General features: G+C 36.0%; 2 protein-coding genes across 2 annotated transcripts; one reads left to right on the plus strand and one right to left on the minus strand.

Moving 5' to 3' along the window:
* Positions 1-8: 8 nt before the first annotated feature.
* Positions 9-15,894, plus strand: LOC110445361 (dynein regulatory complex protein 1-like). The gene is made up of 20 exons (XM_021489933.1): positions 9-194; positions 2,531-2,731; positions 2,992-3,043; positions 3,515-3,571; positions 3,982-4,056; positions 4,406-4,543; positions 5,103-5,312; positions 6,499-6,638; positions 6,974-7,033; positions 7,182-7,256; positions 7,849-7,995; positions 8,645-8,742; positions 9,368-9,540; positions 9,947-10,036; positions 12,820-12,909; positions 13,127-13,174; positions 13,465-13,613; positions 14,067-14,219; positions 14,735-14,837; positions 15,314-15,894. The coding sequence occupies exons 1-20, from the start codon at positions 79-81 to the stop codon at positions 15,383-15,385; spliced, it is 2,247 nt and encodes a 748-aa protein (XP_021345608.1). The 5' UTR covers positions 9-78; the 3' UTR covers positions 15,386-15,894.
* A 527-nt stretch (positions 15,895-16,421) lies between these two features.
* LOC110445351 lies at positions 16,422-21,870 on the minus strand. Its single transcript, XM_021489912.1, has 4 exons — positions 21,852-21,870; positions 21,007-21,103; positions 18,518-18,582; positions 16,422-16,909 (listed from the first exon to the last, which is right to left on the minus strand). The coding sequence occupies exons 1-4, from the start codon at positions 21,866-21,868 to the stop codon at positions 16,546-16,548; spliced, it is 543 nt and encodes a 180-aa protein (XP_021345587.1). The 5' UTR covers positions 21,869-21,870; the 3' UTR covers positions 16,422-16,545.
* Positions 21,871-21,890: the final 20 nt, after the last annotated feature.

Consider the following 21,890-nt stretch of genomic DNA (forward strand, 5'->3'; position numbering starts at 1 on the left):
AGACTCCGCATAGCAACTAACACAACTTCCTGTCACGGCTCTCTTCTCGTATATTTCTCGACAAAAAGGATAAAAAAAATGAGTTCCAGCGGAGAAGAGGAAGAAGCAGGGCCAAATGCTGATTCTAATGATCCAGATGAGCGTGTTGCAGCTCGAAGAATTCGTATTACGAGACGTGTTGAGGCAGCAAAACGGTAATGTTATTGTCCAATGACCTGNTCCTACCATGTATCCATTTCTATAACATGGACAAGCACGATAAAATCACCGTTCTTCCGATGGTATAAAAGTGTGACGAAATTTTGGCGCGGCGCGAAAATTCAATTGGAGTTATCTCCCCTTAGCTTGGGCATAGCTACTGATGTCAAAACAATACAGTACCATGCTTGCATATTTTCAGCATACTATGTATCTGGTTACTGAAAATTTGCTTACTGCTAAGAATAAGTCTACAAGGACAGTAAGTGCGTATCTATTTAATTTTAATTCCATTCGTAGATCTGTAGCAGATCAAGGGTATGCATCTGTAGCACAACAGTCAACACCTGTACCAGGTCTGTAACAGACATGATGGAATCCTTATGTCACCCTGGTAAAATACAAGCCGCTTCCTACCTTCTCGGCAAGGGAGAATTTCTCTTTAGCTCATTCGGTAGAGCATATATATAAGACTAGTAAACCAGAGGTCCCGGGTTCGACTCCTAGCGGAGACATAAACAAAATAATGACCTTTAAATTTGTTACGTTGGCGCCCACATAGGGACCCGGGTAATATTGACAAAAATACTCAGCGATACTTGCAAGGGAATCGCTATGACCCCTGAAAAACTTGGGATGAGTTCTTTCTTAGAGGGGGTGTATGTCACCCTGGTAAAATACTAGCCGCTTCCTGCCGTCTCGGCTAGGGAGAATTTCTCTTTAGCTCATTCCGCAGAGCCTAAGACTAGTAAACCAGAGGTCCCGGGTTCGACTCCTAGCGGAGGTATTTAAAAAATAATGACCTCTGTTACACTTATATCATGATATTGGTGTATTGATAGAAAAGGCTAGTACCTGTGCCTTGGCAAACTACACGATTCATAGGAAATATGTCAGATTTGTTCTTTTCTACAAAATTATTCATCAGCTAGTTGCTTTTCTATCTGATATCCTGGTTCACTTGCTTAAGCTACAATCCGTTTACTCAGATACCTTTACTCTTTTCTTCCCATTCAAAATTATCAAAAGTGTGATTATACCGATCAAACCGATCATACCAACTCCTGTCCTCCCGCAGTGACACAAGGAAAATGTCCTTCTTTCCTAGGACAGTGCGTGATTGGAATGCCCTACCACCAGACATCGTGGATATAGACACACCTGAAGCCTTTAAGGCCAGGATTGTGTCATTGTAGACCATGGTCTCAACTGTAAATTAGTTTTAACTGTACATGCAAATATCTAATATTAAGTCCCTAGTCCCCCAAAATTTTCCTGGGCTTGCCGCACCTTGGTTATAAATATTACATGATCTTCATCATGGTGAAGGAGGCAATTTTATATAACAGAAATAGAAAAGGCATTCTCTACCTGCCTCTTGTGTCTCGGCCAACACTGTCACTCAGGACGGCTTTCTATCAGCCATCCCAGTATGCACTCTCCAAACCATCCTGTAAGCTCTAGCTGTGTATACATACATATTTTTATAAACCAAAGTTTTATTCCGCAGCTTTTAACCAGCTTATGACATTAAAACTGCAACTTTAAAATTTGAACTGCGGGCTCCACTTAGTCTTGCATCTGCTGCCTTTCAGGTATAGACAACACTGCTTGACCCATACTCAGAGTGGAGTGCCCAACCTATTCACCCTTCTATACAATTAACTCATATAAAGTTGGCTCTACATTTTTACTTAAATTCTACTAAACAATCAGTTTTAGATTTTTTATCAGTCATTGCCTCTGTTCATACATAGGCTACACTATACATGACCAATGTACATCTTGTGTTGCAATTTATCAAATCGCTATATGCATAACTGTATTTATCATATGAATACTATGTTATGCAGTGTCATAAAGCCATCACATAAACTATGTTTATGTAACGTGTGTAATATCACTCCGGAAATGACGTCACAATCGAATAGGAACAATCAATGTGACGTCACATCATCGTGAAGTGATGCAATTTTCATTGTTCAGAGGCGGCCAAGTGCAAAATATTCGTTTCAGATCACAATTATACAGTTTACTTTTTATTATAGGATTAAAAGAATCTGTCATCCGTTTCCCTTCTTATGAGATTTATGATATTCGTTTTGAATTTTTCATGTTTGCGAGCCTCTGCAAAACTTGTATCATAAATCTAATATTAAGGGCAACTTATTACAGATCCTCTATGTATAGCTGTACCAATCAATAGCTGTACCAATCAATAGCTGTACCAATCAATAGCTGTACCAATCAATAGCTGTACCAATCAGCTAACACCATACATTGTGTAATTTCAATGATGAATGTGTATAAGATATCTGTCTTTTCTATCCAGGGCTGAACTTGGTGAGGACCCCAATGAGAAGAAGGAGGTTAAGGAGGAGCTGAGTAAGAGCAGGAAACAGATTGAACAGAGTCGACTGCTGCTGTCTAAACTGAACCAGGATGCGTTTGAGCTTGTCACGAACATCCGCGTGGCTGGTGATGCTAGAGAGGCAGCACGGAGAACCGAGGAGGAAGAGGCCAAGAGACTGAGGTAATACACAGTTCGCTCTTACTTTAAAGTCTTAAACATTTTACCCTATAATGATACAGCACATAGTCAGACAGTGGTGAAACAAACCCTATGTTTTGTGACAAAGTGACCATCAGTAAGGAAGTTCTTTGTATAAATTCATTTCATCTTTATTGTTCACTTTTGTCTAATGAATGATTTTGAGAAAGAGAATGACTGGTACGTATTATGTAAACTATGAAATTATAAATAATGTAATGAAAATACATTTTTTTTAACAGGAAGGAAAGACTGGAACAAGAAGCTAAAACAGGGGCCGAGAAGTTTGAAGAGGTAGGTTTAATCAAAGCGAGGGGTTTACAATTTTCTACTAAGAGTACCGGTACTAGTCTGCAAATATATTTTGAAAAACTCTTCTAGCTCACTTATATTACCGGTATATTTGTATTCATAGGTGATTGTAAAAATTTCTGTTAGTCTGACATAAAATCTACTTTCCCCAGCATCTGTTGGGCCATTGGAATTGTACACCCCTGAAATGTTTATAATAATGTACAATTACATACAGATGTATTGTACCAGGAAAGTAAAAAACATAAAATATTCATATTTGGAAGATAAACTTGTGATTTTCCTTCATTGTAACTTTCAACAGCATGGTGCAAGTGATCTGTATATACATGTATACATGTCTTTGAAGTATCTAAAGCTAATTACAGCAAAATACAATATACGAAAAATATTTTGCAAGACACAAAAGTTTTTGAAACAGTTCAATACCCCAATTCTTGTTTTATATTTCAGATCACAAAGAAATGGGAGTCAGCATTACAGAAAGAGATTCCTCAAGCTTTACATCAGGTAAAACAAACAGTGAATTCTCAAAACAGTTCAGAAAAATCAAACTTATTTATTCTCCATCAATTTTATAATAACTATATGCAATATATGCATATATGCATTTGGAAAACATATCTAAAAAATTGGAAGTCTGTAAATATTTAGAAACAATTGTTATTTGTTTTGAAAGAACTAATTGGTGCTCTTCTGTCAATTTTACCTACAAGGTTGTCGTATTTAAAAATAATTTTCAAAATATACATTTAAATGAAGATAATTGCATTGTTTGTAAATATAATATTAAACTTGAAACCATTTTGATTATTCTCTTTCAGTAGACATGTGAGTGAGTTGTATAAAACCATATTCCTTTAGTGAAAATAAGCTGCCTGATGTGTGTTTGTGTTTTACCATGTCCTTTTGTATTCTAGATGCTTCGTCAGCAGAAACAGAACTGTGACACCATAGTTGGTGACAAAAATAAGCTGATCAATGACTTCCAACAGGTAATTACTATGCAGCTTTCGTTTATAAATTGATTTAGAAAATTTCTCCCGAACTCTACTGGAGGAATCTTATTTAGCATTTTCAGTAATATTTTCCCCGTCCAAATTAACTAACCCAAGCAAGGCTTATACAATACTGAAAGTTTTTGATACAGGACCCAAAGCTCCTCTTCATCAGACTTAGGATTATTCTGAATGACTGAAAGGAAAAGATCATGAAAAAAGCATTATGTAAAAAAATCAATTCATTAATTAACTCAGAATTTTTAGATAATGATAAATATTTGCTTGCTAATATATTGAACTGAATTTTAATTCAACCATTGACAATTTTGCTGTCAATCATCAGGAGCTGAAAATAAAGGATGACCAGTATGTGAAAGACCTGAAGAAACAAGCAGAGGATGTGGACCTGATGATAGAGAGAATGGAGGAACAGATGAAGAAAGTCACCAAAGCTGCGCGTAAACAGCTCAACGAGACGGAGGTCAGTAACTATTAGGGAGTTTTCTGTCCGGGTCTTATTTTCAGGACTGGGAATGTTAATTTTTTATTTCTCTCAATTTTGAATTGGCATTGTTTTGCATATAAAGATATCTAGTACTTGCCTGCAATCAGGTTTGAAAATAATTTACTGGTCTCACCTATACATAATAAATATTTACTGGTCTCACCTATACATAATAAATATTTACTGGTCTCACCTATACATAATAAATATTTACTGGTCTCACCTATACATAATAAATATTTACTGGTCTCACCTATACATAATAAATATTTACTGGTCTCACCTATACATAATAAATATTTACTGGTCTCACCTATACATAATAAATATTTACTGGTCTCACCTATACATAATAAATATTTACTGGTCTCACCTATACATAATAAATATTGAAAATTTTGATGTAGCCCTTCTATGAAAACATAAACAAGCGCCAGGCCATACCATAGGGCTTGTAAAAGTGTATGTACAAGCCCCAATAATATTGAAATGAGCGTTCAAATGAAATATCTAAACAGTACGATTTCTTTGACAGATGGCGTTCAACGCGGAGAGAAATGAACTGTTGGATTCACACAAGAAGAAATGGGAGGAGAGAATGGAGCATCGTCGCCAGAAGGAAATTGATTACATGAAGGCCCGTGAGAAACGCGTCGAGGATTACGAACAGCAGATCCACACGATACGAGTTCAGGATGCCGAGGAGTATAATATGATCAAAATTCGCCTGGAAACAGATGTACAGGTAAAGTATGACTTTGATTAATTCCGAGGCAATAACAACATTAAAAAAAACACAGGTCGGTCCTCCAGACAGGTATTTTTTCAAAAGCATTTGCCTGTAGTTCAAATACATACTGGTTCAGAATCAAACAAAAGAACACCAACATACTGTACACTAATTATAAAGTTTGATGTTGATAAACACTATAATGTTTCCCCAAACAATACTGAGTAGTTTCTTTATAAACTAGAATTCATGCTTATATTTTCTTTAGTTTCTGTAGGAAAGTTTCAAAGGAGGTAGATTAGGTCCTGTGTTACGTAGCACAAGTACCTTTGTGTTACATAGCACGAGTACCTTTGTGATACGTAGCACGAGTACCTTTGTGATACGCAGCACGAGTACCTTTGTGTTACGTAGCACGAGTACCTTTGTGATACGTAGCACGAGTACCTTTGTGTTACGTAGCACGAGTACCTTTGTGTTACTTAGCACGAGTACCTTTGTGATACGTAGCACGGGTACCTTTGTGATACGTAGCACCAGTACCTTTGTGATACGTAGCACGAGTACCTTTGTGATACGTAGCACGGGTCCCTTTGTGATACGTAGCACAAGTACCTTTGTGTTACGTAGCACGAGTACCTTTGTCATACGTAGCACGAGTACCTTTGTGTTACGTAGCACGAGTACCTTTGTGATACGTAGCACGGGTACCTTTGAAGATTTAAATTACTTTGAAACTTTATTCACCTACTAAGTGGCATCAAAGCACAGTTATATTTAACATCACAAATAAAATCTGTGGATTTTTTTTATACAGGGACTACTTCAGGCTTCAGTAGATCTGATTGGATAAATTATTGAATGATCAAGATATTTAATTTTATAATTTTATTTAACCCTTTCACCACTGTAGACCATAATGGACTCGTCCAGATCAATGTATGGTAAAGTCTACTGAAGTTACATAGGGGTGAATGGGTTAAGCACAGACTACACTGAAACATGTTAGTGCATTGATAAATAAGCACATCCATAATATATATCATAAAAACACTATACACTATACATGTAGAAACTGCAGTAAGAGCAATTTAGCTCACTTGTTTAAGAGCAATTGAAATGCACTAAAATAAGATTTACTGCAAAAATATGTGTATACATCATGTACTTGTAGTTTGTAGTTATTTACTTATCACTGCAGATCCTTGAGCAACAGTTACAGCAAATGAAAGCCACATATCAACTTAACCAGGAAAAACTGGAATACAACTTTCAAGTTCTGAAGAAAAGAGATGATGAAAACACGATCACTAGATCACAGCAGAAACGAAAGATTACGCGGTGGGTAGTTCTAGGATTCATCTTGTAGTAATATTTTCGTTATTTTTTTTCTCATTCTCATGTACTGGTACACTTTAAAATAATTATTCTTGAAGCAAATCTAAAAGTTATTGAAATACATCAGAAATTCGATCATTTAGATTTTCAACATGTTAGTAAAGTCTTTCAATGATCCAAAGAAGTCACAGAACATGTTTTAGCATAGATTTATATAGATAAAAATCTATTTAGATAAAATCTGTTCAAAATACGCAAGGTGTATAACCAATATTTCAAATATAATTTGCTTCCATGCAATTATGACAATGTAATAGAAGGTCCTTTTTATTTTACAGGTTACAAGATGTTTTGAATAGCCTTCGCATCAAACTGGCAAAACAGGAGAAACAGTTCAAGTAAGGCATTCTTAGTGTTCTTAGTAGTAAAATGATAAATTAGGAACCACACTGGTTTCAGTATCTCTATCACAGTAGTGCAGGTTATAACAAATTACTTTTTCACCAGAAATTTTTTACTGATAAATATACATTTGGTTTGCTATAGGGATGAAAACTCATCGCTGACAGAGGACTATAAGAGAATCACAGAACAGTTCCGAGATCTCCAGAGGAAGTCTAGGTGAGGCATTCATCTGATATCTTCTTACAAATATATGATATACATACCAGGAACACATCATTTTGTTAAGGACAAAAAATCTGAAATCCATTTAGGTCATGTATATCAACAAATAAGGTGGTAATAACTGATGCGTTTTGAGGATTTTTAACCATCGTTGCTCTGGCAAAGTCACCGTTATTATTTATAGAAAATCTTTGTAATTTCTCCAGCAACATTATCCTTTCTTCCTCAGAAAACCTCATTGTTTCCTTAAAATTTCTGAATAAAGTAATTTCTTCATAAGTGTATCTCCAGTCCATACAACCAGCATCTTAATGAAGACAAACACACAGGCTCATTAGCTCTAAATAGATCCAGCTACTGTCTTCATCTAAGGTCACACTCTTGAAGGTCAGAAGTAAAATTAATATCTGTGTTGCATTATCCCAACCTAGAAGAAATATTATACACAGGTATATTACCAAAAGATTGTCAACTATTACAGGTTGAGATTTCTCTGTCATACTCATGGTCGAGGAAGATTCTATTATTTATTTATCCAACATAATTTTGATCTATTAGTATTAATATCTTACTCTCTGACCATCAGACATTTCATGGCTGCTGATAACAAGAAATTCCACGACGTGTGGTGTATGAACGAGGAAGAGTGTAAGGAGCTTGTGAACGCGACTCTAGAAGCGGACCGCATCACCCATCAGCATCAGCTTGGTCTGGTCTATCAGACACCAGATATGTATGTTTAAAACCAACCACAGCCTTGTTTTCTCTAGAATAGGAGTAGTATGTTTCTATATCAGGAGGTGATATAATTACCTAAATATGGTCCAGACTTCAGTCTCCAGATGTGTTCAAGCAGTTTTAACAAATTATTTTTCATTCAATAGAAATTTGCATTTGAGATGTATTTCACAAAAAATGTCAAACTAGGAATTTGAAATTATGACTGGCTTTAAATTCCTATCAACAGTACATATGTACTATGAAATGATTTCTTTTTGTTTTGCTTTATTTCATAGTTTACACAAAATGTCATTATTTTGTGAGGACAGTTTTCCCCTTCATTTGAACATGATTTTACTGCAATTTTTCCTCTTCCTTAAAGCTGTGTGATACGTCACCTGCACCAAATATATTAAATGATGAACTGTATGTCATTGACATGTATGATAAACTAATGGTTTGGTTATCGACACTGATTTAATACCTTGTCATGTTTACATAGTATTTTAGTCATACTTCTAATTCATAACTTTTTGGGGGGAGAAAAAAGAGGAAATGTAACATGTGGTTGCTTCAAAAAAAGATTTCTAATAACCCTCAATATTTTGAATCAACATCAATAAATGTTTTAAAACAGTACTTAATTTGTTTATGATCCACAGAATTTTCCTAGACAATACTGGTCCCATCGTCAGTGAAGCCACAAAGAGGAAAGGGGTCTCGGCTCAACAGATTATACAGGAAGTGATGTCACAAACAGGTGAGACGATATATGACTTTCTGTCTGTCTTAAATTTTAAAATGTCAGACCAATACGAGATCATATTTTTTTTTAACTCCAAGAACTTTCTTAACAAACAAGGGAACTCTTTAGTTCCACATTTCCTCAATTCATCAGTGTTTCAAGCCTAAAAGTGATGTCATAATATGAGAAATATGCGAGTCTGTGGACCTGACTTAGATTTCTACACCCTTGTGTAGAATTTCTACATTTCCAACACCAGAAGGATAGTTGTAGCTATTTTAAAAGATGGATGGCAAGGTAGATAAGAACGGTGATGTCAAATTGCATCATAAGTCACATCTTTAGCATAGTTGGGGTCTCATGCATACAATTTAATTTACATTTTATATGGCAATAACTAAAACACTATCTGATGATTGTATTTAAACTTGCTATCCGGGTCCCAGATGATCAGGCTAGTTAGCTTAATCACTTGTTAACTTAAATATGTTTAAACCTGGGGTTAAGCTGATCATGCTTTGACTAACATTAAATGAACCACTAATAGATTTCTTAGGTTAAAATAAGAGAAGTTAAAAAAATATTTAACAGAACTTGGACCTTGATTTCTTCCTATATTTACCTCTTACCTTCCCCACAGGGAGCCACAACACTGCAGCGGAAGACGAGGAGGACGAAGAGGACGAAGAGGATATGGATGAAAATGCAGACGGAAGCATCCCTCCAGACCACCAACCAGTCAAGAGCACACTTCTGTCCAAAATCAACGCCAACATCATCAAGCTTATCCTGGAGCTACTGTGTGACGAGTCGGTAGGTACAGCCAGTCTTTTGTGTGACGAGTCGGTAGGTACAGCCAGTCTTCTGTGTGACGAGTCGGTAGTACAGCCAGTCTTCTGTGTGACGAGGCGGTAGGTACAGATAGTCTTCTGTGTGACGAGTTGGTAGGTACAGCCAGTCTTCTGTGTGACGAGTCTGTAGGTACAGCCAGTCTTCTGTGTGACGAGTCGGTAGGTACAGCCAGTCTCCAATCAGAGGTTACAGTTACAAAGCCTGTTTCAGGTCAAAGGTTACATACACAGCATCTCTGGTCAAAGTTCATGCAGTCAGAATGGTTAATCAAACAGAGACTTTATTTTATAAGAAGAAATAATTTGAGCTTCCATCATGGGTTATTTCTAATGTTAATCACTAAACTTCCACATGTTGTCATTGACAGGGATTCTTGGTCGAGTCCAAGCTAAACAAGCTGCTAGCTCCACTGGAAAAGGATGAGCGATCCCTGATGAAGCTCGATGCAATATTTGGTGTAAGTATTAATCAGGAAAATTTCACAACTTTAATATGGCTTTTGGTTCCTTCATAAGAAAGTATCTGTTTAAATCATTCACCCCTGAAATTTCATAATGAACTATTCCAACCTTTGAATTCGAAGAGTTCAAATGTGTCTTCAGGGGTTAATGAGTTGACCAGTGTTGTTATTATACAACCCCCTACACAGTTACAGGGGACATTTGATCTGTTGTCCATCTGTTGACAATATGTGATATTTAATCCCTTTAAATTTGTCCTTAAAAAAATGTTTCATTTTAGAGGTAAAAGAAATAAACACTACTGTTTTGCTGTATCATATCAACCTTGGGATAATATTTTGTGATATCCCAGTCTCAATAAGAAGAATCTTAAACTATCCACAGTTTGTTAGGTCCTGTGATGTATACTACATGTTTAGGTGAGTTGACCCCCGTACGTTTATCCCCCCACAGGCTCTGGGTATTTCATTTTAGAGGTAAAAGAAATAAACACTACTGTTTTGCTGTATCATATCAACCTTTGGATAATATTTTGTGATATCCCAGTCTCAATAACAAGAATCTTAAACTATCCACAGTTTGTTAGGTCTTGTGATGAATACTACATGTTTAGATGAGTTAACCCCCGTACGTTTATCCCCTGACAGGCTCTGGGTATAGACACAGAACCCTAAACTATCCACAGTTCGTTAGGTCCTGTGATGTATACTACCATGTTTAGATGGGTTGACCCCCGTATGTTTATCCCCTGACAGGCTCTGGGTATAGACACAGAATATTTAACTATCCACAGTTTGTTAGGTCCTGTGATGTATATTACATGTTTAGATGAGTTGACCCCCGTACGTTTATCCCCAGACAGGCTCTGGGTATAGACACAGAATCTTAAACTATCAGAGGTAAAAGAAATAAACACTACTGTTTTGCTGTATCATATCAACCTTGGGATAATATTTTGTGGTATCCCAGTCTCAATAAGAAGAATCTTAAACTATCCACAGTTTGTTAGATCCTGTGATGTATACTACATGTTTAGATGAGGTGACCCCCGTACGTTTATCCCCTGACAGGCTTTGGGTATAGAAACAGAATATTTAACTTTCCACAGTTTGTTAGGTCCTGTGAGGTATACTACATGTTTAGATGAGTTGACCCCCTTACATTTATCCCCTGACAGGCTCTGGGTATAGACACAGAATCTTAAACTATCCACAGTTGGTTAGGTCCTGTGATGTATACTACCATGTTTAGCTGAGTTGACCCCCGGACGTTTATCCGCAGACAGGCTCTGGGAATAGACACAGAATCTTAAACTATCCACAGTTTGTTAGGTCCTGTGCTGAATTCTACATGTTTAGATGAGTTGCCCCCCGTACGTTTATCCCCTGACAGGCTCTGGGTATAGACACAGAACCCTAAACTATCCACAGTTCGTTAGGTCCTGTGATGTATACTACCATGTTTAGATGAGTTGACCCCCGTACGTTTATCCCCCCAAAGGCTCTGGGTATAGACACAGAATATTTAACTATCCACAGTTTGTTAGGTCCTGTGATGAATACTGATATCCCAGTCTCAATAAGAAGAATCTTAACCTATCCACAGTTTGTTAGGTCCTGTGATGTATATTACATGTTTAGATGAGTTGACCCCCGTACGTTTATCCCCAGACAGGCTCTGGTATAGACACAGAATCTTAAACTATGCATAGTTTGTTAGGTCCTGTGATGTATACTACCATGTTTAGATGAGTTGACCCCCGTACGTTTATCCCCAGACAGGCTCTGGTATAGACACAGAATCTTAAACTATGCATAGTTTGTTAGGTCCTGTGATGTATACTACCATGTTTGGATGAGTTGACCCCCGTACGTTTATCCCCCCAAAGGCTCTGGGTATAGACACAGAATATTTAACTATCCACAGTTTGTTAGGTCCTGTGATGTCAGTTTGTTAGGTCCTGTGATGTATACTACATGTTTAGGTGAGTTGACCCCCGTACGTTTATCCCCCCACAGGCTCTGGGAATAGACACAGAATCTTAAACTATCCACAGTTGGTTAGGTCCTGTGATGTATACTACCATGTTTCCTTAAAAAAATGTTTCATTTTAGAGGTAAAAGAAATAAACACTACTGTTTTGCTGTATCATATCAACCTTTGGATAATATTTTGTGATATCCCAGTCTCAATAAGAAGAATCTTAACCTATCCACAGTTTGTTAGGTCCTGTGATGTATACTAGTCTCAATAAGAAGAATCTTAAACTATCCACAGTTTGTTAGATCCTGTGATGTATACTACATGTTTAGATGAGTTGACTCCCATTTGTTTATCCCCTGACAGGCTCTGGGGATAGACACAGAATCTTAAACTATCCACAGTTTGTTAGGACCTGTGATGTATACTACATGTTTAGATGAGTTGACCCCCATTTGTTTATCCCCTGTTATCCCCTGACAGGCGCTGGGTATAGACACAGAATCTTAAACTATCCACAGTTGGTTAGGTCCTGTGATGTATACTACCATGTTTAGATGAGTTGACCCCCGTACGGTTATCCCCTGACAGGCTCTGGGTATAGACACAGAATCTTAAACTATCAGAGGTAAAAGAAATAAACACTACTGTTTTGCTGTATCATATCAACCTTGGGATAATATTTTGTGGTATCCCAGTCTCAATAAGAAGAATCTTAAACTATCCACAGTTTGTTAGATCCTGTGATGTATACTACATGTTTAGATGAGTTGACCCCCATTTGTTTATCCCCTGACAGGCTCTGGGTATAGACACAGAGGAAGATGTCCACCTTCTAGCCAGTTACTTCATGCACATCAAAGGCCGCAAACAGGCACAGGACGAAGAGGTAGGTGTGAATACTTCAAATATTGTTACATTTAGTAGGACTCTATCGGAAATAATTACAAGTTTATATCTAGGAAACATTTTATATAGTAGTGGAAAGTGGTCAGCCAGCGGATTCTTAGTCTGGGTATTTTGGTTTCAAAAAGCAATTTAGTCGTTCTAGATACTATTCCAATTGTTCCTGATTAAACAGACATGCATTTTATTTTATTTTTCAGAAGGAGACTGTCATGGATGAACCGTCTCAGACCGAAATGAGTGGAGAGGTATGTGTGTAGTAGCTATGGGGAGATAGATCACTTGTAGTGTTGGTAACAGTAGACTGTTTGTAATGTTACGCTGAAGATTCCCCTGATTTGTAATATAACCTGCAACGTTTGTAATGTCAGAAAAAATTCTTGCATGGTTGGTAATATTTATGCAAAAAAATTACCTCCATATCATTCTGATAACATTAACATAATTCTGTTTTCTTTAAATTTTGCAATAACATCAAGACCTTATAAAAGTCTGTCAGTATAATTTTCATGCAATTAATTGTTCTTCTTCAACCAAGATGGATGATATTGACGAGGAAATCCGGAAGCTCACTGGAAAAGAGGGAGATTTGGATTCTAATAAGAGTGAGACAGTAGAACTGATCCACCCCAATGAGGTACTGAAGGCTCTCAGGGCGTTTGTGGAGGAAAACAGACAACCCACCAAGTAAGCTTCCTAGTCTCAGAGTATATACATGTAGTCCTAAAACTTCATATTTTCTAAACTCAACAAGTATTCTTCCTCATCTCAGAATGTATGTAATCCCAAAACCTACAAATTATGATTCTCTTAACCGCCCCAAGTATCCTACCTAGTTTCAGAATAATCAATATATACATGTAGTACTAAAACTTCAAAATCCTCCAAACCAGCTGAGGTCACTTCCTCATCACAGAACGTATAAGTCCTACCCTTACAAATCCCCTTAAACCACCATGTAAGCTTCTTTTTTTTTTTAAATAAATACCTTGATCATTATAACAATATTGTGTTCATGTTAAATATTTTCGTTCTACTTTACTTGAGAGAACTAAGATACCAAGGCTTGTATTCGAAAAACCAAACATATTATGTCAGTCATAGACTTGTGTGTTCCTAACTTAATGATATTACTTGCAGGGAGAAAGGAAAGCAGTCCCAGTTTAAGATTGTCTCCCTTGAGGAGCGGGACAGTTCAGATGATTCAGACTACTGGGCAAAGTATCCTTCCCTAATCTCAACGAACAAAGAGCGACTCTGGGACGCCTTACTGGAGGGGCTGGAAAAATACAGGTACAAAAGCAATCTTAATCCTTTTACCCCTATTTAACTTTAGTAGACTCTACCATGCATTGATCTGGAGGAGTTCATTATGGTCTACAGTGGTGAAAGGGTTAAACATAGAAATTACACAATGTCAAATGCAGAAGGAAATGTTTAAATGATATTTGAACTTGAAGCCAGGTTTCCTTTTGTATCTCTTAAAACTGGCCTTTCAAAATTTCTTCCACTCATGTTTTAAAATTTTATGAATCATTTTACTCTCCTCCGCTAAATTAATTTCACATTACAGGAGCATAGTCAACAACGTGTGAATTGGTACCTGGATATGCTTACTTAGACAGTCAAATAAAACTTTTTAAATATTATTAATGCAGAGATGAAATATCTGTAGATATCTTATAATTGAATACTGAAAGTTTGATTTAATGACGGGATTAATCACTATCGGTTAGGATCATGATTTTAAAGGAAATTGATACCGTTAAAAAAAAGTGGTATTAAACGTGGGCGATTTGTTTACACAGCGAGACGCTGACGAGTCGGTCGACGCTTATCAATGAGACAGATGCCCTGCGCCAACAGAACGCAGAGCTGAGAATGTTACTTCATCAATATGTCAACTCTAAGGTATTAAGCGTTTATATCGGGGATAACATCAGTCATATAAACATGTCTTTATAATAGTATTCTGTTTGAAGATATTTATTCTGAGTTTAGGTTTTCACATTAAAAGTATTTTTTTTTTTTATGGAATTCAATTTTTGGTAATTTTTTAGTAACTATCAAAGAATGAGTCTTTTCACAAGCATTTAATACTTGTGTGAAGATTTTATAAATTAGCATTACAATGGATGTGATTCTATTGAAACAGTTTCTAATCTAAAATGCGTTTGTTACCTGTGGAAGCAGTTCTAAAATAATTTATATAATGTGAAATGAATTTATTTATCTTTCTATTCAAACAATTTTCGACATATTATTTGTAAATTCTGAAATGGTAATGCTTATAATTCTAAATTTAAAAAATAATATTTGTAATTTGTGAAATTCTGTTTATCTCTCTAATGAAACATTTCTAACATAATATTTTGTACATTTTACAGGTGAATGCAGAGCTAGAAATTCCACCCACACGAGTTCTTCAGTTAGAAATGAACCCATCGATGCAGAAGTAGATCAAGGGACAATCAGTAATATCTACAGTGAGAAAGGCAGCGATAAGTGTGCCCATTTACTGAAACCTTCGGCTGCTGAATAGGAGTTGTGATGAGATTAAACCATTCAATGGGATCGATACATCTTAAACAGAATCTGGAATGTGAAAGAAATTTCAAAAAGTGTCCCAAACAACTAAAATAGATTGTCATCAAAGACCTTTAAGGTATCATAACAAAGCTTGCTCATTGGCCATATTTTATTTTGATGAAAAATATATATCCCATTGTGTTGCTTTGGAGATTAGCGATGAAATTTCATATAAAAAATTCAAAGAAGCAAAAATGGAATGGTTGTATTTCCTGGACATACTAAGAACCTGTGAGGCTGGACTGTGATATGACATACTTTTACATTGTTTCATATGTATGATAAGTATGTACATTTTTAACATTATTTATGTAAATTGTACTTGTAAGTTCATGAATATGTACTATAATTGTAAATAAATATGTGAATATCTAATTTATTGAGCAACTTGAAACGTTTTTATTTCAAATGAAATTGTCGACTGCATGATCCTTTATCGAGGATATATATATAACAGTGTCTTCAGTAATACCAAATATATTTCACGAGTGTGGGTAATATTTTGATATCTTTCATGAGTGTGCAGCATTAAATCACGATGTTCTGAATCAGCCAAAGGATTGATCCATGGTGTCATGTGGGGAAAGCTGTATAGTATTTTGTTTATAACATTTCTAAATACTGAACTCAATCTAATTTTCCTCCAAACAGTGAGAGATTGATAAGACAGAAATGTGCATGTTGCTTTGGTGTCTCGTGTATGTAGGCTACTAAACCAGTTAATTGAAGCTGGAGTTTTGGGTAAACAGTAAAATTTCTTCTTTCAAAAAAAGGTGAAAATCAGTAAAACTTTTGTATCAAACATCAAGACACGAGGTAAATCATGGTTTTGATGAATAATTACTGTCAGCACGCATTATTACAGGTGTAATTTTTAGATATAATATCAAAACAAAATACTTTTTCTTAATATAGATATTGCACCTTTATTTCAATCAAAAATTAACAAATAAAATTGTACTGAACATAATTATGCCAAAAATGTAAATACTAAACATAATTATGCCAAAAAATCAAATATGAAAAGATATTATTTCTGTTGGTCATCTCGTAAAAAATCATTGTACAACACATTATGTTTGGTCCCTAAACCGGGGTGTGTTCTTGGCTGGTAAAATTGTTCATTAAAAGAAGACGCCATACTATTGGCTGGAGAAGAATACTCTGCATTGTGAGATGAATTATGATTGGCTGGTGAGGAATACTCCATGCTGTAAGAAGCCGTCCCGCTGGAAGATTTATCCTCTCCGCTGTAAGGAGGTTTTGATGATGTGGTTTCTGTGTCGTATGAGGAGTGCATGTTGGTGGATGACTCGGTTTCTATGATGCTCGATGTTGTTGAGGGAAGCATGGGATCTTCACACACAAAGCCTGCAAGCTGATTGACAGCTAGCCTACAGAAAGAGGAGAAAATGTCAGAAACAGACTTAGTATGTTCAGAATTTTGTGCTGATATAGTATAAATATAACAAGAGTACCACAGGGCACACATTATACACCCGTCCCAAGCCAAACTGACATACCACACTTTAAATCCTTTCGATACATTCTTGTATCACAATGTATGAAAATGTAACAAGAAGAAACTACATTTGTACTTTATTACTCATTTGACCTCAGTGACTTTCAATGTAAGTCAAGGTCGATTTATTGAACAAACTTGATATCCCTTCACAGCAGGAAGTGGCAAGCCAAATATCATTAAGGTAATATAGGCCTCTAGAATCCTAAGGGGTCAGTTGAACATTTTAACACATCTGACCCCCGCAGTCATCAAAGCTGGTTCGAACATATCTGAAAGTTCTTCACTAAATCATGTTATTCCATGCATCATGGGTCAATAGAAGAATTTGTTTGTCAATTTTCAGTAACTATGACGTAAGTGATGTTGAAAGTGGGTCAAGATGATTTGATAGACACAATGATAGCTCTTAGAGTATTCTATAGTCCAACTATCATAACTCTATGCGCCCTAATTCCTTTGATGTTGTTTAAAGTTGATTATAAATCAGACAAGACTTTGAACGTGGGCCATTCTTTTTTACAAATTTAAATCTTTTAGTCTTTCTCTCCACAGCATGCTATAGGTGACAGTAGGTTAGGGCTGCAACATTAACATGACGATACGATACATATCACGATACTGTTGTTACGATACGATACATATCACGATACTGTGGTTACGATACGATACATTATCACGATACTGTTGTTACGATACGATACATATCACGATCCTGTGGTTACGATACAATACATATCACGATACTGTGGTTACGATACGATACATTATCACGATACTGTTGTTACGATACGATACATATCACGATCCTGTGGTTACGATACGATACATTATCACGATACTGTTGTTACGATACGATACATATCACGATCCTGTGGTTACGATACAATACATATCACGATACTGTGTTTACGATATGATACATATCACGATACTGTGGTTACGATACGATACATATAACGATACTGTGGTTACAATTCAATACATATCATGATAATGTGGTTACGATACATATCACGATAATGTGGTTACGATACGATACATATCACGATACGATACATATCACGATACTGTGGTTACGATACGATACATATCACGATACTGTGGTTACGATACAAAACATATCACGATGCTGTGGTTACGATACGATACATATCACGATACTGTGGTTACGATAAGAGAAAAAATATGCTGCAAATTTTTAATGGCGATATATTACAACTGAATATATACTGTGTCCAAAATGGGCATGACTTCAGAGTTTTACACAATTCACATCTTTCCAAGTGCATGCAGAGTTGGAGGTGTCACTTGTCATGTTGGAAATGATGTCAGTAGACTTAATTAAAAAAATAAAAATCCAGAAAATATTGTAGGTGTATTTTAACCTCCCAAATGTATTGTGTATCGTACCCTATTCAAAATGTCGTGATATATTGTGCATTGCAGCCCTATCTTATGTTACAGATAGAGTACTTACCAAGCTGCGTGAGACCGTGTCACCGTCATGTCAAAAAACTGTAGGGATATTACAGAGGAAACCATCTGTAGGGGAAAACACATTGTCAGAATACTGTAGACGTACTTATTATAGTGGACACAAATTTCAGTTTTTTATCTGATTAGACTAGCCCATTGATGAAAAAGTGCACTCACAATAGTGAACTAAGAACCTTTAATAGGTGCAATTATAAATTATCACAATATTTAACTCATTCACCCCTGAAAACACATTTGAACCCTTCCAATTCAAAGGTTGGAATAGTTCATTAAGAAATTTCAGGGATGAATTAAAGCATGAAAAGCACTAAAATTGAAATATTACTGAAATATTTTCATTAACATAATCATTAAAACAAAAAGAACAAAAAAACCCCCTCAAAAATCTATTTGTCAATATTCCTCTTTTAATCAAAATTATAAATATATAGGCTGTTACTCCACTTCCCTTTTGATTTGATCGGTCAGGTATTAGCTAAGTTATACATTAATTATTAAAGATTAAAAAAGGCCTGAGACAGTAGCAAAACCATTTTTTTATTGAAGAAGAGATACTTGATAGGTACAAAAATACCCTGTCACTCAATCTCTTTCAATGCTTCCGTTTACCTTGATTTAAATTTAATTTGAAATTTATTAACTTTTATCAAAATTAGTCATCTTGAACAAATCTTTTAGTTATCTGTAGAGATTGTACTTACCTTGGTAAAGCCTTGTATCCTAACAAACTGTGCTTACCTTGGCAAAGCCTTGTATCCTAACAAACTGTAATTACCTTGGAAAAGCCTTGTATCCTAACAAACTGTTCTTTCCTTGGCAAAGCCTTGTATCCTAACAATCTGTACTACCCTTGGCAAAGCCTTGTATCCTAACAAAAAGCAATTACCTTTGCAAAGCCTTGTATCCTAACAAACTGTGCTTGCCTTGTCAAAGCCTTGTATCCTAACAAACTGGATAGGTACAAAAATACCCTGTCACTCAATCTCTTTCAATGCTTCCGTTTACCTTGATTTAAATCTAATTTGAAATTTATTATCCTTTATCAAAATTAGTCATCTTGAACAAATCTTTTAGTTATCTGTAGAGATTGTACTTACCTTGGCAAAGTCTTGTATCCTAACAAACTGTGCTTGCCTTGTCAAAGCCTTGTATCCTAACAAACTGGATAGGTACAAAAATACCCTGTCACTCAATCTCTTTCAATGCTTCCGTTTACCTTGATTTAAATCTAATTTGAAATTTATTATCCTTTATCAAAATTAGTCATCTTGAACAAATCTTTTAGTTATCTGTAGAGATTGTACTTGCCTTGGTAAAGCCTTGTATCCTAACAAACTGTAATTACCTTGGCAAAGCCTTGTATCCTAACAAAAAGCAATTACCTTTGCAAAGCCTTGTATCCTAACAAACTGCACTTACCTTGGCGAAGCCTTGTATCCTAACAAACTGTACTTACCTTAGCAAAGCCTTGTATCCTAACAAACTGGATAGGTACAAAAATACCCTGTCACTCAATCTCTTTCAATGCTTCCGTTTACCTTGATTTAAATCTAATTTGAAATTTATTATCTTTTATCAAAATTAGTCATCTTGAACAAATCTTTTAGTTATCTGTAGAGATTGTACTTACCTTGGCAAAGTCTTGTATCCTAACAAACTGTGCTTGCCTTGTCAAAGCCTTGTATCCTAACAAACTGTACTTACTGTACTTACCTTGGCAAAGCATTTCATCCTAACAAACTGCTTACCTTGGCAAAGCCTTGTATCCTAACAAACTGTTCTTTCCTTGGCAAAGCCTTGTATCCTAACAAACTGTACTTACCTTAGCAAAGCCTTGTATCCTAACAAACTGTGCTTACTGTACTTACCTTGGTGAAGCCTTGTATCCTAACAAACTGTGCTTACTGTACTTACCTTGGTGAAGCCTTGTATCCTAACAAACTGGGCTTACCTTGGCAAAGCCTTGTATCCTAACAAACTGTACCTACCTTGGCATAGCCTTGTATCCTAACAAACTGGGCTTACTTTGGCAAAGCCTTGTATCCTAACAAACTGGGCTTACCTTGGCAAAGCCTTGTATCCTAACAAACTGTACTTACCTTGGCAAAGCCTTGTATCCTAACAAACTGTACTTACCTTGGCAAAGCCTTGTATCCTTACAAACTGTGCTTACCTTGACAAAACCTTGTATCCTAACAAACTGTGCTTACCTTGGCAAAGTCTTGTATCCTAACAAACTGTACTTATCTTGGCAAAGCTTTTCATCCTAACAAACTGTACTTACCTTGGCAAAGCCTTGTATCCTAACAAACTTTACTTACCTTGGCATAGCCTTGTATCCTAACAAACTGTACTTACCTTGGCAAAGCCTTGTATCCTAACAAACTGTACTTACCTTGGCAAAGCCTTATATCCGAACAAACTGGGCTTACCTTGGCAAGGCCTTATATCCTAACAAACTGGGCTTACCTTGGCAAAGCCTTGTATCCTTACAAACTCGATGGACTCTAGGTAGGCCTCCTGTAGTCTTATTGTGTATAGACTCAACAACACGCCAAACACACCACTGAAACATTCCAAACATAACTTTTACAATAATCCAGAGAGGAAATGATCCCTATCATTGGGTACAAGATATAGAAAGTGCATATAAACATGTAGCTTTCCTTATCAAGGACATCATTTATCAAATCTACAACGTCATACAAGCGAGGATATAGAAGTCCCCTGAATGAAGGTTGATTATCATGTTAATACATTAACTCAAGTTTTTTATTTTCAAATTAAAAATATGCAATTATGATTTTTTCTTCTTCAAATTTTAGTATCATTGATGAATTGTAGATTTAAAGCAATCAGCAATTAATCAACAGAAATTAGAAAAATTTAGTAACAAACTGCCACTCATGAGATATCTGCTATTTTTATCACTCTAACCCTGTTTTTAAAATCTCAGACCATCCATTTAAAGGATGAGGCATAAGCTAAATATAACATCAGTTGCATACCATTTTCCTTATCTTTGATCGGTTATTATCCTGAACAATGGAACGTTGCGGTTTGAAGATTTTTGCCTTTGAAATTGTGATCTTCTATTACAGATGGCTTTGAAGTCAGGTGTTGCTTCTCTGTAATCTACAAAGGACAGGTATCGGTCTACTGATTGTCAGTTTTTTTTACCTGAAACCACTTATAGCTACCCATGTGCCTTTGATTTTGTCATGATTTATTTTAGGAGCATAGAGAACCTAAGGGAATATAACCCCTGCAATTTTAAGGATGGTTAGAGTACTATATGATTATGGCAGGCTCACCTGAATATACAGCCCATACAGAACTATGACTATGGCTGG

This window comes from Mizuhopecten yessoensis, unplaced genomic scaffold (assembly GCF_002113885.1).
Source record: "Mizuhopecten yessoensis strain PY_sf001 unplaced genomic scaffold, ASM211388v2 scaffold2249, whole genome shotgun sequence".
In the NCBI taxonomy this organism is placed as follows: Eukaryota; Metazoa; Mollusca; class Bivalvia; order Pectinida; family Pectinidae; genus Mizuhopecten; species Mizuhopecten yessoensis.

Bases quoted from the DNA above. Each gene is read 5' to 3' on its own strand.
- LOC110445361 (XM_021489933.1), top strand. From the start codon at position 79: ATGAGTTCCAGCGGAGAAGAGGAAGAAGCAGGGCCAAATGCTGATTCT. The intron at 7,996-8,644 runs GTATGTTTAAAA...TATGATCCACAG, and splicing joins GTCTATCAGACACCAGATAT to AATTTTCCTAGACAATACTG. The intron at 8,743-9,367 runs GTGAGACGATAT...CCTTCCCCACAG, and splicing joins GGAAGTGATGTCACAAACAG to GGAGCCACAACACTGCAGCG.
- LOC110445351 (XM_021489912.1), bottom strand. The intron at 18,583-21,006 runs GTAAGCCCAGTT...TTTCCCCTACAG, and splicing joins GGATACAAGGCTTTGCCAAG to ATGGTTTCCTCTGTAATATC. The intron at 16,910-18,517 runs GTAAGTACTCTA...CTCTTTCTGTAG, and splicing joins ACACGGTCTCACGCAGCTTG to GCTAGCTGTCAATCAGCTTG.